The 16,040-nt window shown below is 38.6% G+C and overlaps 1 protein-coding gene across 2 annotated transcripts in view; it reads right to left on the minus strand.

Annotated features, from left to right (window-relative positions):
• Nucleotides 1–6,121: 6,121 nt before the first annotated feature.
• plag1 (pleiomorphic adenoma gene 1) overlaps nucleotides 6,122–16,040 on the minus strand; it is a 19,264-nt gene continuing 9,345 nt past the window's right edge. Inside the window, exons 2-4 of one of the 2 annotated variants that reach the window (XR_001421761.1) lie at nucleotides 15,175–15,528; nucleotides 9,280–15,006; nucleotides 6,122–8,174 (exon numbers count right to left, since the gene is read on the minus strand). Coding sequence is in view for 1 of the 2 variants with exons in the window: in XM_015014888.1 (XP_014870374.1) it covers nucleotides 13,812–15,006; nucleotides 15,175–15,422 (1,443 nt within the window). In the remaining variant the exon portion in view is untranslated. Of the gene's footprint in view, nucleotides 15,007–15,174; nucleotides 15,529–16,040 lie in introns of both variants that reach the window. The other variant, XM_015014888.1, reaches the window with a different exon arrangement.

Consider the following 16,040-nt stretch of genomic DNA (forward strand, 5'->3'; position numbering starts at 1 on the left):
AGTGTTTTTCAGCACCGGTCCACCAGGCCCTGCAAGTTTTAAGCATTTCCCTAATTCAGCACACATGATTTTAATTGACATCTGATTAACAGGGTTTTACTCAACTGAAAACACGGAGGTCAGTTTGCCTTGATGACAAGGTTTGGGGAAGGGCGCATTTGTGGGGGGTGGGATGACCCCCCCACCCCCGTTAGTTGTCAAATCAGGTTAGTGGTCAACCAAACACTCAGTAATGTTCCCTCAGAATATAGTTAAACTGTATGGATGTTAGAGAAAGAGTCATATTGTGATGTATGAACAGTTTTTAACTTAAAAAGAGTCTGTTTCTCTCTCGGCACGCTCATGGGTTAATTTGTCCTTTTCAATGTTTGACAGGTGGGCCACCAGTAGAGGTGGGTCAGGTTTGCCCTTTGTGTAAAGTTTAAAAACTGTGGAACAGATTGGTTTCCCCACACTTGCAGAAATTTGTGAAGCTCTGTTATGTATTTTAGTCAGTGTGGCAAAGAAATAAGTGTTAATGAGTGTCAATATTTAGGGTTTGGTGAGGTGAGGAACAGGACGCAGCTGGGATCAATCAACAGGGAGGACAGACTAGTAAACACAGAAAAACCTCAAAATAAATGCACAGAAAATACAGATCACCACAATGAGAAGTATTTTACAAAGCATGTTCATGTATAAGGTTAATTATTTATGTTAAGTTTTACTGATTATTTTGTTTATGCTCAGAGTGAAAGTAAAACCAAGATTTAAGTGCTGAAGTCCTTAAACATTACAATAAGGCAAAATGTTAATATTGAGTACAGTCTGAGTCTACTGTAGTTTACACTATGTCAGCATAATTTAATTTCTTACACATTTAATGCTTGATATTAAAGCTCTGAAGAGAATGAGGTAAAACAAGTCCAGTCCTGAGCACCCCTGTAGTAAAAGATACTAGATGTTATGAATAAGTTTTTTTTGAAGACATTGAAATGTATGCACATTTAAAATGTGAGTAATTTAAAATATTTCAGTTATTAGAGACTGAAGTATATGAATTGGAGCTCAGGGAGTGTTTGTATAAAATACATTTTTGCAAAATAAAGAGTCGCAAACCGGATGACACAGACTCAGATCACCATCACACCAACACAACATCCACCTAACCCCTAATGGGTGAACCACCCCTCACCAAACAGGCTAGGACCACTTCTGACCATGGTCCTTGGAAGCAAAAACTTGCAAAGATGCAGATGTGAGGATTTGGTTTTCTGTCTTCATTTAGTTTCTGTGTCGTCTTGTCTGCCCTGATTGCTCTCAGCTGTGTCTCACGTTCCCTGATTACCTCTTGTGTATTTAATCCCACCTGTGTCTGTGTTTCCTTGTTGGGTCCTTGTCTATTTATCATTGTTGTCAAGTCATGTTGCAGTGTCAGAGGTCCTAGTCTCGTATCTCACCTGTGCTGCCTGGACTTCTGTTTACCTGTGAGAGCTTTTGATTAAATCAACCATTTTCACCTCATCCTGGGTCCTACCTCACCACTACATACCACAAATCATGACAGACATGAGTGGGAAGATGCACATCCTATGCTAAACAATGTCAGTGAAGATGAATAGGCAATTAAAAAACTGTGTTTGTGATATTCAGTGGTGCACAGTGTGCTGTATGACATCTGACAGAATAAATCAGGAGAGGAAAACTGCAGACCCGTCAGAACCTAGAAGAACCTGACATCAGCATCTCTTCAAACCTCAAAAGTCTCCTGAGGCTGATATGGTACAGAACATTTTTATGATTGATTCAGTTTTTTGTTATGTTTTTAGTACACTATTATGGTTTGATTATTTGCTTAGGATTTAGAGTTTGGATTAAACATTTTTTCACAAAGCTGAAGTTGGTTCACAAATCACAAACTTGGTTTTAAATATTTTGCTCTTAGTTGAGAATAATCCAGTCCAGGTTGTAGCTCAACACAGACAATAAGACAGTAGTAATAACATACACAGAATGAATTATTTATTACTGTATATCTATACAAACACACCATTCAGACATACACAATTATAAATAACTGGAATAGTCATGTAGATTATTGATAAGAACATTTAGGTCTATATGAACATACAGTCATGAATAAAATGTCACTTCAGGTTTATTGTTAATTTTTATGTCTTGTACAATAGTTCATAACTGTTTAGAGAACTGATATCAAGCCATTTTAGAAGAATAGAATATCATATAATAGAAAAAATGTTTTATTGTCTCAAAACAGGTGAAACTCCAGTGCAACAACAGCAAAATGACGAATCACCAAAACATGTAGATCCACACAGAGATAAAACATAAAAATCAAATTAAGGTTAACAAACTGTACAATATAGAGAATGTTTCAGCATAAAAGACAGTGGAGTAATTATTAACAGCGCACTCCAATCCTAAGGAATGTGCAACTGAGTAGGATCACTTCAGAAAAGATGCATGTTGTGTTTGAACAATAAAAGTACAACAGACCTTGTGTTTCAAATGTCTTCTGTGACTGTATGTAGGCAACCATAAAATATAGTAAAAACAGAACAGATATACCCACACACTGCTCATCTGGATAGCAGCAGGGTTAGCATGCTCCTGAGGCTGGTTCACTGAGAGCTGTGTTGAGCTCCAGAGCAGCTAACTGAAGCTTTCCATTCTCTCTGCTACGTCAACAAAAACGACTCATTCCAGTTTGGATGCACATTCTAAATCTTTGTTCTTGCTAAGAAGTGTATTTTGCTGCAATATGTAACCATATGTGAATATATGGATTACACAGATATCTGCCATCCTTCCTTTGGAAAATCTGACTCATGATCTTCACCACAAATCAGACATTTTTCAAGCTTTGGGGTTCACTACTTAATCCCTAAGCTTTTAGTTTTTATATTATTTTACTGCTTTATTTATTCTTGCCTGTCTTTTGTCTTAGTGGTTGTGAGGTGAATTATTATGTTTTGTTATCACTCTTACAATAGTAGTTTTATGTTACTAGTTGTTTTTATTTAAAGGTGAGAGTTCTCACCCTGGAAAGGAAGAACTTGTTAAAACTGTGTTAATTTAGTTTCTGTGTGACCCCTGTCTTTGTTTCCAATTTAGCCCCCTGCTGTGAAGATAGGATGTTGTTTTCACCCCCCCCCCTTACCCCCACATTCCTTTTTACCCCCTTCTTGCCAATAAAAGAGCCAAACAAACTGAAGGTTTTCAGAACACATGGTGAGCAACTTGGAGAAGCAGCTCGCTGTGCTTCTCCTTCTCAGAAGTTTGGTTGAAAACATACGTTGTCTGTGGTTGTTTTATGTAGGTTGAGAAAATACCTATCAATGTGGACTGGAGGAAGAAACTAATAACTTTATCTCTTATTCATGTGGGATATTTTGTTCTCGTTGTTTTTTTCTTTTGTGTGTGTATGTGGGAGGCAGCACGGGTTTCTCTTTTGTTCTCCATGTTGTAACTGACCTAAAATTAATAATAAGTCTGAAATACTCTTTCAGTGCCCAAACATCAGGCCCACCTGCATCAAAGTGAGCAAGCTGGAGGGCAGAGAGTGGCTTGCAGATGAGGCCACCTTAGGGAGAAAGGCTAAAGAGTAACGTCCGAACCAGCTGGGTTCCAACGGCAACAGGACTCGTGAACAGACAACGCATGTAGTTCACCCACCCGTTTTGCGGAAGCCATATCAAGGAGAAAAGCAGTCTTCTTTGACAAACACCATAGGCTCTCCTCTGCCAAGGGCTCAACCAGAGGAGATCACAGGGCAGAGAGGACGAGAGAGAGGTCCCACACAGGAACAACAGGGCGTGTGGGAGGGTGAAAATGTCGGGCACCTCTCAGAAACAAGGAAACATCCTTTTTACGGCCTATTGTCTCTCCACCCACCACTATATGCCAGCAAGAGATGGCAGCAACAAGGTCAGTCTTCAGAGTGGCTGGAGACTGACCTTGAGAAAGTAGCACTTGAAGGACTGTTAAAATAACAGAAATAGGACAGTGTATAGGGTCCTCATGTATTATTTTCAGTTATGATTGATAACTGAAATCATCATCAACCTTTCTTTAAGTTTTGGCAAATCACTTTGTGCTGACAATGGAACATTAATGAAAAGAGGGATACATTTAGGACAGGACAGGGGGGGCGGTCCTCAGGCCCCCCTGTCCTGCATGTTTTAGGTGTTTCTCTTCTGCTACACACCTGAATTGTATCTCTGGGTGATTAACAGGCTTCTGCAGCACTTGATGGTCATGCAGTCATTTGAATCAGCTGTTCTGGAATAGAGGCACATCTAAAACATGCAGAGCAGGGGGGAGGAGAGGACCAGGGTTGAGAAACACTGATCTAGAACATCTTATTTTAAAACTTCACAGGCATTGATAAATTAGGTAAGTGGGGGAAAGAATAGGGATTTAAATGTTAATTTCAGAAGTCAAACAGTTATATTTTTCAGAAATAAAAATGGGTTAATAAAAATTTGTATTTATAGGGGAGAGTTAAAAAGGGTTGACTACCTTCATTTTTTGGGAGTAGTTTTGATAAGACACTAACTTGGAAAATCAGATGGAGCATATTATGGAGAAAAGTAAAAAGGTCCTTAACTTTATGAGGTGTTTAGCAGAGTTCGGTACAGGACACATTTCACTGTGGATAATGACAGCTTCAGATAGCATCCACACAAAGTCTTTGGCTTTTGTTCTGGGGTTAATCTGCTCATTTTGGATCAGAACCTGTTCATCTCTGGCATGCAGAACCTGTCTCTTTCCTGAGCATTATGATGATTAGACATTACCATCAGGTCTATACTTGCATATAATTGTTTGAACAAATGAACCTGGCCAGGTCATGGGTAGACAAAGCCTGTTTACTGTGAATGTAAAATATTATGCACTTTCCATTTCTTCTGACAAGCTGGAATATAAGCAATATTGTTGCAAATTTTTCACAAAAAAATGTTTAAAAGTACATACCTTTTGAAAAACAGGCTGAAGAAGTTGACAAATACATTTCTACAATTTTAAAAGGTTTTACTGTGAAAATGTACATCATCTCAGTTGATTATTTGCACTTTTTTCTGTTAATTGCACAGACTGAGCAGTCTTGATTAAATGTTGCTGATAGAGTTAATAAACTGAACTTGGAAATTGTTTTGAAACTTAAAGCAATGAAATGAGATGCTATCTCTTATTTCAGCTGTTTTGATTATTTGGTAATTTAATGGTGGAGCTGGAGGGTAGTACAGATAAATTATTAAATATCATCAGAGTACCATAGTATTTCAATTTGATGGAGGACGGGGGGGTGGAGGGCATGAAAAACATGTATTATCTCTTGGAGGGGCATGACAGAAAATAATTGAGAAATTAATTGAGTTGTGTTAGGCTAACCTGACACAACAATGGCTAAAAACAATCCAGAGGGTCACAAGTAAAACAGAAGAAAATGTAGTTCTACTGTCAATGTCTACATACATTTGTCTCTTTGGTTCTTTCTCAAAGAATCAAACTTCATGTTCCTCTCCTGTTGGAGGGCTCTCTTAGGAAGGCAGAGCCTCCACAGTCAGGAGAATGATACAAGGTTTTGATTGGACCTGAGCAATACCCGTGGTGCTCTGAGGTATGTAATCTTTTCTGTTTGGGTTCAGTGAGTTCACACTAACAGTTCAACAGAGTTCAGTTTATTTATAGCAGGCAGAGCTGGGTAAAAAGGGCAGGTTTCTATTCTGTGGGAATAAGAGTGATATTTTTCAGAAGCCACAGAGAGTGCTCACTGTGACACAATGAGCATCTGCTTTGTGCAGCTTTTGAGAAAACACTAAACACTTAGTTACCTAGCTTACAACCCTCTTACCTCCCTTCTATCATTTAACAAAATATAATCCCATTCTGACAGGTGATCAGTGGGACAAGGAGACCCAGGACTTCCTGGATTATCTGTCTCAGTAAACTCTTCTTTTTTTCTATTCATCAGAACCACGTCTCTGCCTTGTATCAGCTCTTTCAGCTGATGGGCTTGGATCTGGTAGGACATGAATACGTAATAGTTGCTGACTTGCAAAGGAACTTCTGGTTGGTGAAAGTTTTACAAAAATAACCAAACGAATGCAAAAGTTGATTCTTTTCCTTGACTTTATTGAACTTTCATTACACTGAGTAAAAACATGAGAGTTGACAAATGCAGCTCTCCTCTTTCATAGCAGCATTGTATTTGAATGAAGTCTGGTTATTTTGCCAACCAATAAATAAACTTTCTTTGGATAATGACAATGTTTAAAAAGATAAAGAAGGAAAAAAACAGTTGATAAAAGCTGCAGCATTGATTTTTCACCATCTATAAACACATATGTATTTGTACTTATATGTATGATTTATTTTGCCTATATGTTTAAAATATGACAGTAGTTTGGGAAAATGGAAAATGTATATCAACTTGTAGAGATTGTGCTCTGACTTGCTATCGACAATGTGGGTGAAAATGCTGAAACAGAACAAGCAGCAAACCCAACACGTCTGATGAAGTTTATCTCTCAACTCCTTCAACTTTGAACAGCATGCAAAAACGTTTGAGGATCAGCACATACTCTGCATATTCCCATCTTTCTTCTGTTTCTTTCAACGTCTTTACATATGGTGGTGGTGTATGCAGCGGTATACTGGGACCATGTAATTACAAGCATGTCTGAATGGATGGACAAAGACTCACAGTACAACAAAAATATCTATATAAGGTAGAAGCAGGCACACATGGCAGCTTTTCAGCTAAGCTGGATACATGTACAAACAATACATTTAAGAGAAAGAGGTCTGTAGCACCTTAAGGAGCTTTAGACATATTATAGCAGCTTGTTCCAATACCATAATATTTTTGCAGTATTGCAGTGTTTCTTACATACACATTCAATATAGATCACTGGTACTGCTGGAGCTTATAAATTCATCTGACACTAAATGACCTACAGTCTGCCTTTTACTGGTGGCCTTTTGTCTCCACATCACCAGAGAAAGATTTTTTTTTTTCAGAAGGAAGATTGAACATAGCTTGAGAGTTTTAACTATTTCACAAAATCAGTAAGGCCTTTTGTTTGTTTTTATGTTTTCTTCAACCATCTCATTAAAATCCTTGGATTCTAGATAACATACAATTTATACTGTTAAATATTTGGGTTCATCTATTAACACATTTATAAAAACAAAACCAAACAAATCTGTTGTCACAATCTCGGAAATTGTGTCAGAAAAAGTAAGTATACCCTTCCTTAATTCAAAGGATGCTGATAGACCATACCTAAATCATCTGGTTCAAACCAAGTCTTAAAACGAATACAACCTCGAGTGACAAATAACAAATTCATCTGACACAATTGATTTATTTACCAAAAACCAAAGCAAAACGCAGAAGGCGGGTGTTAAAAATGAAGTTCACCCTCATTGCTTGCATCACAGTATTTACATCAGAAAAACAGTTGGCAGTTAGTTGCTCTGTAGCACATATTTGTGTCAATACAACGGCAATAACATACAACATGGATCAGAATTTACCTCGAGGTCACAACATTCAACAGCTACATCTCACACGTTACCAAGCTTTTCAAATTTAGATTCCAAACAAACCAGCTTGAGAAATTTCTTTTGAATGCTACTACAGTTATTTGGCTAAAATGTTCTGCATTAACTCTTCATATACACTGTTGAGCATGGAAGTGATGGTTTATCCTGATTTTACAGCCAGAGGTTCTGGATACATTGAGCTCATTTAAGTTTACCCTGAACAGCTCGGCACCATCCAGCCATCGTCTCCTATACCCAACAGATAGGCTACTTATCTTCAGTTATTGGGTGGGAGGCAGAGTACACTGTGGGGAGATAGGCCATCACAGAGCAAACAACCATGCACACACACTCATCTCTAAGGGCAATTTTACAGAGACTAATTAACAATGCAGTCATGTTTTTGGACTATGGAAGGAAGCCAAGATACCTGGAGAAAACTGATAGATGCACAGGGAAAAGCCAGGATCTTTTTGATGCAAGGCAACAGGGCTACCAGCTGCTCCACCGTGCAGCCCTGCTCTGTACCATTCACAATGTATTCTCAAGACAGAGTTAAGGCCATCTGTCCTCCAGTTGAAGCTTGGCCCAAGTAGCTCATCCAAAAAGACAATTCATATCTACAACAGAATAACAGAAAAAGGATAAAATGAGGCTGTTGAAGTAGCTAAACCCCTGTCCAGATCCCAGTCTGATGAAAACTCTTATGGACACCAATTAAACTTAAATAGTTCTGTGAAAATACTTCTCTAATAATAACACAGAACTCTGATAAGATCATTCAGGAGATGATTGTTTGAAATGTTGGATGAATGAGGACAATGCAACATTGAATGTACTGTTTGTCTCAGGTTGTATAGACCTTTTAAGCATCATTAGTTTGAATTAAAACATGTTGGAGCAAGATATATTTGGGTGTTAAAATGTTCATTAAATCCTGTTTGACGTGGCTTCGCCTATAAGAGCGTATGAATAATTAACTTCAACTAAAATGTATGCGTTTCAAACTGCATACAGACTGTGTGCAAGTAAAGCAAAAAGTACACTTTTATCGGAAAAACACTGTCAACACGTTAAACTGTAAAAATAAAACATTTATAATGTATTTACATTTTACTGTTCTCTAAAAGAGGTAAATATATCATTTTACATTTGTATTAAGCATTTAAACCAAAAGCACTGGAAGATTAAAGGCATTTCATGAACACAAAGTGCTGCAATTATCAAAAACATTTTTCATCAAATTTTCACAAAATACAGGTAGCACACACTGATAAATGCTTTGACACAGTAACATTCAACTTTATATTTTACATGGTCTACAAAAACCTTATTCAGGAAGGAATACAAGGGAACTTAATGTTAAACAGAAACTGGAGTTCATGATTTGAATACTGAAGCTGTGAGGTAAAGAACACCATGATGGACACTAATGAAATGTCAGTTCTGCGCATTTCAACAGAAAGCACACGTCAGCCAAACCAGGTGTTTTTCCAGATCAACCACACAACAATTTAGTGAGGGAACCCTGATCTCCATTCCCTGTTCAGATGGTTTTATTTCCAACAGAGAGTCTCAGCTACCCCAGATATTTGTCAGAAAACATCATTCATGCATCAATACAAGAACAACTGTCTTTTTCACCACTCTCACACAAATCATGTCTGCTTATTTTTTGAACTTTTAAATGATTCCACAGCTAGTGGAAAAGAGAGAGTTCTTCACCTGTAACCTGACGGTGAAAGCAGCAGCTCCTGGCGACCAACGTATATGCTGATGGATATCAACAGCACATAGTTTCTAATGACAAAACAATATGGGAAAGCAGAACAGATAGAAAACGTCAGAAAATGAAACAGTTATCAAGATCAGGATCCTTAGAAAGTAGATCTTTGCCATGAGAAACTTTAAATGGACTGATTTTTGATATCAACTGCTCCCAAACGCTGACGTTCATACACCAATACACAAATTGGTAGGTAACGTTTGGTTAAGTGGCTAGCTCAAGGATACATCAACATGAGACAGGAAGAAGTTGGAGTGTAACTTTCAACCTTCAAAATAAAAGACACATACTCTCCTGATTGATCCACAGTCATTCCATATTTATATGGGTCCAAAAAAATCTTACTGCTGTCTGGGTTAAGAACGTGTGGTATTTTCTACTCCCAAATCTGTGACTTTGGCAGTTTTGGCATGATAAATTTGAATGCAAGGCAATTATTAGTTCCACTTCAAGAAATTTAGGGATTGGAACTAGGACTGGTTGTGAAAGGCTCAAAGGCTCATCTTGGGACTTGAATTGCAAATTAGCAAAACTATACATTTTATATTATTCTGTTTTTTAATGTGGACTTCACACATCTAAAGTTATTCCTAATCTCAAAAAAAGAAACAGCAGCTGACAGATGTTTAACCTCAACAGGTTGGGTCTCACTTTGACTTGTTAAAGACTGAATCTGAACATTAAAATCTCCTTCCATGCTTTAAGTTTTCTAAAGAAGTTTTCATCTTTAGACATTTTTTTCCATACAAATTACCTCGACTCTAGAAGAATCAGGACAGAACCAAAGTGTGTCCCAGAAAGCTGGGATCCCAGCTCAGCAGAACCCAACTCTGCATAAACAGCAACACTAGATGTAAGGACAGTATATATATTTAAACTTATTTTTATTAACTTCTGTGTTTATTGTAGCATGAATGTCATATTGAGTCGCATTTCTGGATTGTGCTGTACTGCTTTGGCCCAATAACAATACAGGCATTCATTCATTGACGCAACATAGCAGAAGGGATGAGAGTTGCTAATGGCATGTTGAAATGAAGCATCAGTGTTAAATGTAATTTACAATCTGACTGTCAGTTAATAAGAGAATATGATTTCCATATAAAGATGTAGAAAACAGGCTTAAATTAAAAATATAGGAATTATGATGGATGTCTCAACTCAAAGGCACTCTTTTTATGTCCCTTCTGTGTTTTCCCAAAAATACTTACTGATTATAATGATAATTAATATCTGCATGGAACTTTTGTTATGCTGTATGATTATTGTTCAACTGACAGAGTGAGAGGGGTGTTGCCAAACCCTGCCAAGACTACTTTCCCCATTGCCCTGGCTTGTGGTGGTGCTTTGACATATTACGTCTCTGTTCACATGCTTTGTCAGTAGTTGAACCCTATCCCTTCATTCCTGCATAAAAATCAAACTTTTTAGACTTCCGGGGGCCACAGCAGATAAGTTCAAGAGAATGGGTAATGATTCATTGGGTAAAGACTTTCAGGAAGATCACAACAACTTTCATATTACTAAGACCTGAACAAAGTCTAAACAGACAGCAGATTTTACTTTAATAGAAGGCAAGAGATAGAACTATTGTTTATTGTAGAGGAAACTTACAAGTCATGACTATAAATATTCTAATTATGTTTCAAACATCATTATATATTAATATACTAATGTTGTAATAACAGCATAAAAATCAGCTCTGATGGGATGTTTAATCAGATATTTAAAGACGGTGATCATAAAGTTATGCCTGATCTGTGCTGGTAAAAGTGCCATTTTTGGGTTTGGTGGATCACAAGGTGGTTTTGAGTGACATGTGAATCACACGTCACACATGTGACGTTCATTTGCAGGGCAGCAGATGAACATCTCAGCTATAACCATGTTTTAGTGTTTTCTTCTATTAAAGAAACTCTTGGAGGAGGCATTATTTATAGAACTGAAGCCTCTGTATTAAATGGGAAGTGCTCCAAACTTATGTCGACTTTATAACTTTAGTTTTAATTGGTAAATAAAGTTCTTTATATACCAATACAATATATGGAACTGCCATCTTTGTTGGAACATCAATGTGCAGTGGACCCCCAGCATACACCAAGGTTAGGGATTGTAATCAACTGTGAATAGCTAAAATCTACAAATAATTAAGAACTCTCCTAAAACCCCCATATCTGCCTATTTTAATCATTAAGACAATAATTATACCTTAATATAGATTAATACACACAGTGGAAACTGTCTTAGCATTAACACAGCAGCTGCTGTGCCCAGTCTTCCCTACCTCTACTCTTGGGGTTACAGCCAATCATTGCCAAGGAAAATTGATGAAGCTCCTGGATTGGCTGTTTTGCAACCACCAGCCAACAGCATGTGAAGGAGAGCTGTACTTACAAATTTTTTGCTTTGTCAAGCCAAATTTTCTTTAGAAATGTTGATATGCTGTCCAAAACTATTTGCAAATCATTTAGAGTTACATGGTTCACAGACAAATCTGTCTCCATAAACTGAATGTTGAATCAACAGGGGTCCTCTGTGAGCAATATTGCAAAAGACTGCTTAAATCAAGCATCTCTCAGTTGTAGGTATCATATACTCACTCTTTGCATGTAGATACCATATTCGACCTGAAGGATAGACTTTGTCCTTAATGTCCATGGAGGTTCTAGATTTTTAGTAGCGGATGCAAAGCTCACTGAGAACTGTTGGGAATATGAAATGGCAAAGAAACAAACAAACAAAAGCAGAAAATTTGGACTTAGTCATAATCAATGTCATTATCACAGATTTTAGCAATGCAATCAAGTATACAGGCTTCAGATTGAAAATTCTCTTTGCTAATATGCTATAGTAAATAATACAGTAGACCCCTGCCTAGTTGCAGGATTCACCTATTCATGTATTTTTCTGTTAACGTTACTCCAAATACCGTTTGAAAAATTTGCTTATTTGCAAATCTTTTCATAGAGCATATTTAAAAAAAAAGATTTTAAAGAAAATACAGCTTATGAATCTGAAATGTGCAATATAACAAGACATACTGGCATTTGTAAAGGAGCCAATCAAGGGGCACCATTCATTTTCCTTGATGATGCCAGATGCCAGAGTAGAAACAAGGAAGACAGAGGATGTTAGTTCTACAGTGGTGATAAGACAGTTTCCATTGTGTTTATTACTGTATATTAAGGTGTAACTGGTATTTAAACTATTAAAAATTGTAAGGCAGTTATAAACATTTTTAGAGAGGGTCTCAAGTATTTGCAGATTTTAGCCACTTCCTGGGGGTTTTGGTCCCTGACCCCTGTGAATGTAAGGGTCATTTACATCAAAAGTGGCATTTTGTGTGGAGAAACCATTCGTTTTGTTGAGTTATTTAAATTGTTTCAATTAGTTTTATGAGAAACAGCTGTTAGTTTGGGTATTTGGCCAAAAAATGATTTTAAGTAAGTCAGTTGTACCTTGCCCACAGATAGTTTGGTCCTCTAGTTGGGTGATTAACTGAAGAAAGATCCTATCACTGCTAATCACTGAGTGCTGACTCTCACAAACCTTGTTGCTGGATCACTTTTAGCTCAATATTTTATTAGTTTCAATTATATTATTTTGTGGACTTTGCTTATTGTTGGGAAGTTAAATAGATACTCAGTAGTTCTAGCTTGGTCATTTGCTTTCAGTGATTCAGATTGTGTAAAGTGTGTCCTTTTATTGCATTCTGTCATGTCTACAACCTATTTCATGAACAAAACAGTTTGCATATTAGGAGATGTTTTCCCAGTTAAAATGATTCGTTTGAATTATTGCAAAAACTACAGAGGTGTGCTTTAAAAATATGGCAACACTAAAATCTAAAGTAGCACTCTACTTTATGGCAACGTATGAAGCTAAAGCAGGGGTCTGTTTCCATAAAGAGTTAGGAATGATTATTAAGTTCTAAGTAAACTGTGAACTACTGCAGTTAGAGAAAATATCCCAGATAAAAACTCTTCAACAATGTGGCAGTGTAGGTTAAAGATGAGCTATCTATATCACTATATCTATATCACTATATCTATATCACTATATCCATATCACAATTAGTTGCTTATTGCAACAAGCATTAAATCAGCATGAAGCTAAGTGAAACTTTCTATCAAGCTATTAAAGAGGAACATTGAAGCTCATAGATATTTAAGTAATTTCTGTCTTTGGAGCAGCTTAGAAAATATGACAGAAAAAGACTTTAGGAGAATATGTCCAGAAATAAAGGACAGGGTAATTCATCTGGAATGAAGGTGAAGATCTGCTAAGGTTGAATAAGCCAGATATATATAAAGCTGTGTATGTTTGTAACTGCTGGCCCTGGTCATCATGCACCTCCTGCTTTGTAATTGTTTCTTCAATTTTTAACAAATGGCCTGACTATCTAGAATTACTGGAATCCTGTCTGGCTGTTTCAGCTGTGGGGGATCTGCTTTAGGCAGGACAGACTCCATCACTGAAATGCTTGGTGAAACCGGGGTAGTGTTGTGGGTGTACTCAGGCTACATATGAAGGAGGAGGGGAGTCCTTGGAGAGGGTTCTCTGCAGGTTCTTCACCCACAGGCATCTGGGGGGGCAGCTGGAGTAGAGGAACAGATTCTTCAGTGGAAGGAAAGGTGATGGCTGGTCCTATGCTGCCCCCTCCACTTCCTATGTGATTGTATGGAGGCCCATTGTGTGGCAAGAAGTTGAACAGTTGGGAGAAATCCATAAGTGAAGAAGATGAGGCCATAGAGTCTGCTGCAGGACCTGCTGCTGGCGTGGAAATTTTGGAAAGGGATGCCTCCTCGCTTGCTTCCTCCAGCATACCTACATGAGGTAACAACTCGAGTTTGGAGGACGGGATTTGAGGCTCTACAGATGCAGAGGATGAGGATGGCATGGTGTTCTGCAGCTCCATTAGATAGGTCTCCAGTTCTCCCTTTAGATTCTGCTCCCTCTCATGTGAGGTGATGGTGTATGAGGTAAAGTTGGAGCTCAGTGGGTACTTTAAAGAAAAGGGATTACTGGGGGAAGAAAAGGGCTGTGTGTCCAGATCGGAGCTTGTGAACATGTTAACCTGGTGTGATCTTGTTGTCAGTGTTGCTGGAAGCTCGTCCTTGATGCTTCCAGTAGCCAAATCATAAACATCTGTCTCCAGCGAATCAGCTGGTTCAGTTTTTACCCTCAGCAGCTCCCTGGTGTGGCTCTTCTTCATGTGGCGTGTCAGATGATCCTTCCTACCAAAGCGCTGTGCACAGAACTGACAGAGGAAATCCTTGCGTCCAGTGTGCACCACCATGTGGCGTCGCACATCTTTGCGGGTGTAAAACTGACGCTCACAATGTTCACAACAATGCTTCTTCTCTTTGGTCCCTCCAGATGGCTTGCCAGCGTGTGTTTTGAGGTGTTCCAGGAGAACCACAGTGCTGGGGAACAGCTGCAGGCACACTTGGCAGGTCAGGTCTCCGCTGTTTGCAGCATGGAGGGCCAGGTGGCGCTTAAAGCCCAGCTTGGTGTTGTAGCTCTTCCCGCACTCCTGACAGGTGAAGGCCTCCTTGTGTGGATCATGAGTGTGCAGGTGATTTTTTAAGTGATCCTTGCGGTGAAACATTTTTTCACAGTATGAACACTTGTGGCTTTTTTCTGGTGAGTGAGTTGCCATATGCCTTGGAACACAGACACAATCTATGAGCATTCAGAATGGCTGAAATTATATTCAAAGTTAGCATGCGTTACATAGAACTGTAAGTAAAGCTACTCATTAGTATATTATAATGCTAGATTTGAATAAGCCTAAAGAAAAAAAAAAATCAACATGCTGCACCCTGCTGTACCGTAGCAGCTTGTATTTGGAGACGAAAGCCTTGGTGCAGTCCGGATGGGAGCAGCGATACGGCCTTTCCCCTGTGTGAGAGTATGAGTGCACCCTCAACTTCTCCAGGCTGTTGAATGCCTTCTGACACTCCTGACAAGGAAAATTCTTCTTGGGTTTCCCTTCTGCTCTCCTGCGTTTCCCTGATGTTGGTGAAAGCTTGGCTTTCTCCAGAACACGGTCATGGCGGTTCTCTGTTCCAGTGGCCATGGCACCCTAAAGCAGACCAGCTACATGAAGAGCAGGGTGCCCGAAAAATGCTGATGTAACTCCGACGTCCAGCTTTAGGTTGTCATCCCAGCCTGGACTAAGGCGCCTGGCACATAAAGAAAAGAAGAGAAAAGCATTATGTAAATAGTTAAATGTTACACTTAAGAGAATACTGGGTGTGTAGGGGCTGCATTCTCTGAGAGTCATCAAAGAACCTGGCCTACATTGACCATGAAGTCTGGCAGTGAAAGTCTGTGAAATTGGATGAACTGACCTTCAGATTTATTCCCACCCTTACTCGGCATATGTTGTGTCACATAGCAACCGCGATGGTGTTAAACACAAGCACTGATAAACACAAGCTGGTAAAAATGGAGCTCAAAGTTTTGCAGTTTTATTTGTTACATAATCAGGATTTCCCCCAGTGTGTAAGCAGCCTGGTGGGCCACCAGACTCAGCTTGCAGCAGCTGACACTTGGTGCCACCTAGTGTCAGTTGCCACCAGAACTGCCTTTTTCCACCAACTAAATGCAGTCAAAATAGTACAGGTCTTACATAGTTTATAAACTGTGTTATATAAAAAAAAATTCCCCTCTCACCCTCTGTGGGTGGTCTCTT

The sequence above is a fragment of the Poecilia latipinna genome, unplaced genomic scaffold (assembly GCF_001443285.1).
Source record: "Poecilia latipinna isolate Pla-1442-1.1 unplaced genomic scaffold, P_latipinna-1.0 Scaffold1856, whole genome shotgun sequence".
Taxonomy (NCBI): Eukaryota; Metazoa; Chordata; class Actinopteri; order Cyprinodontiformes; family Poeciliidae; genus Poecilia; species Poecilia latipinna.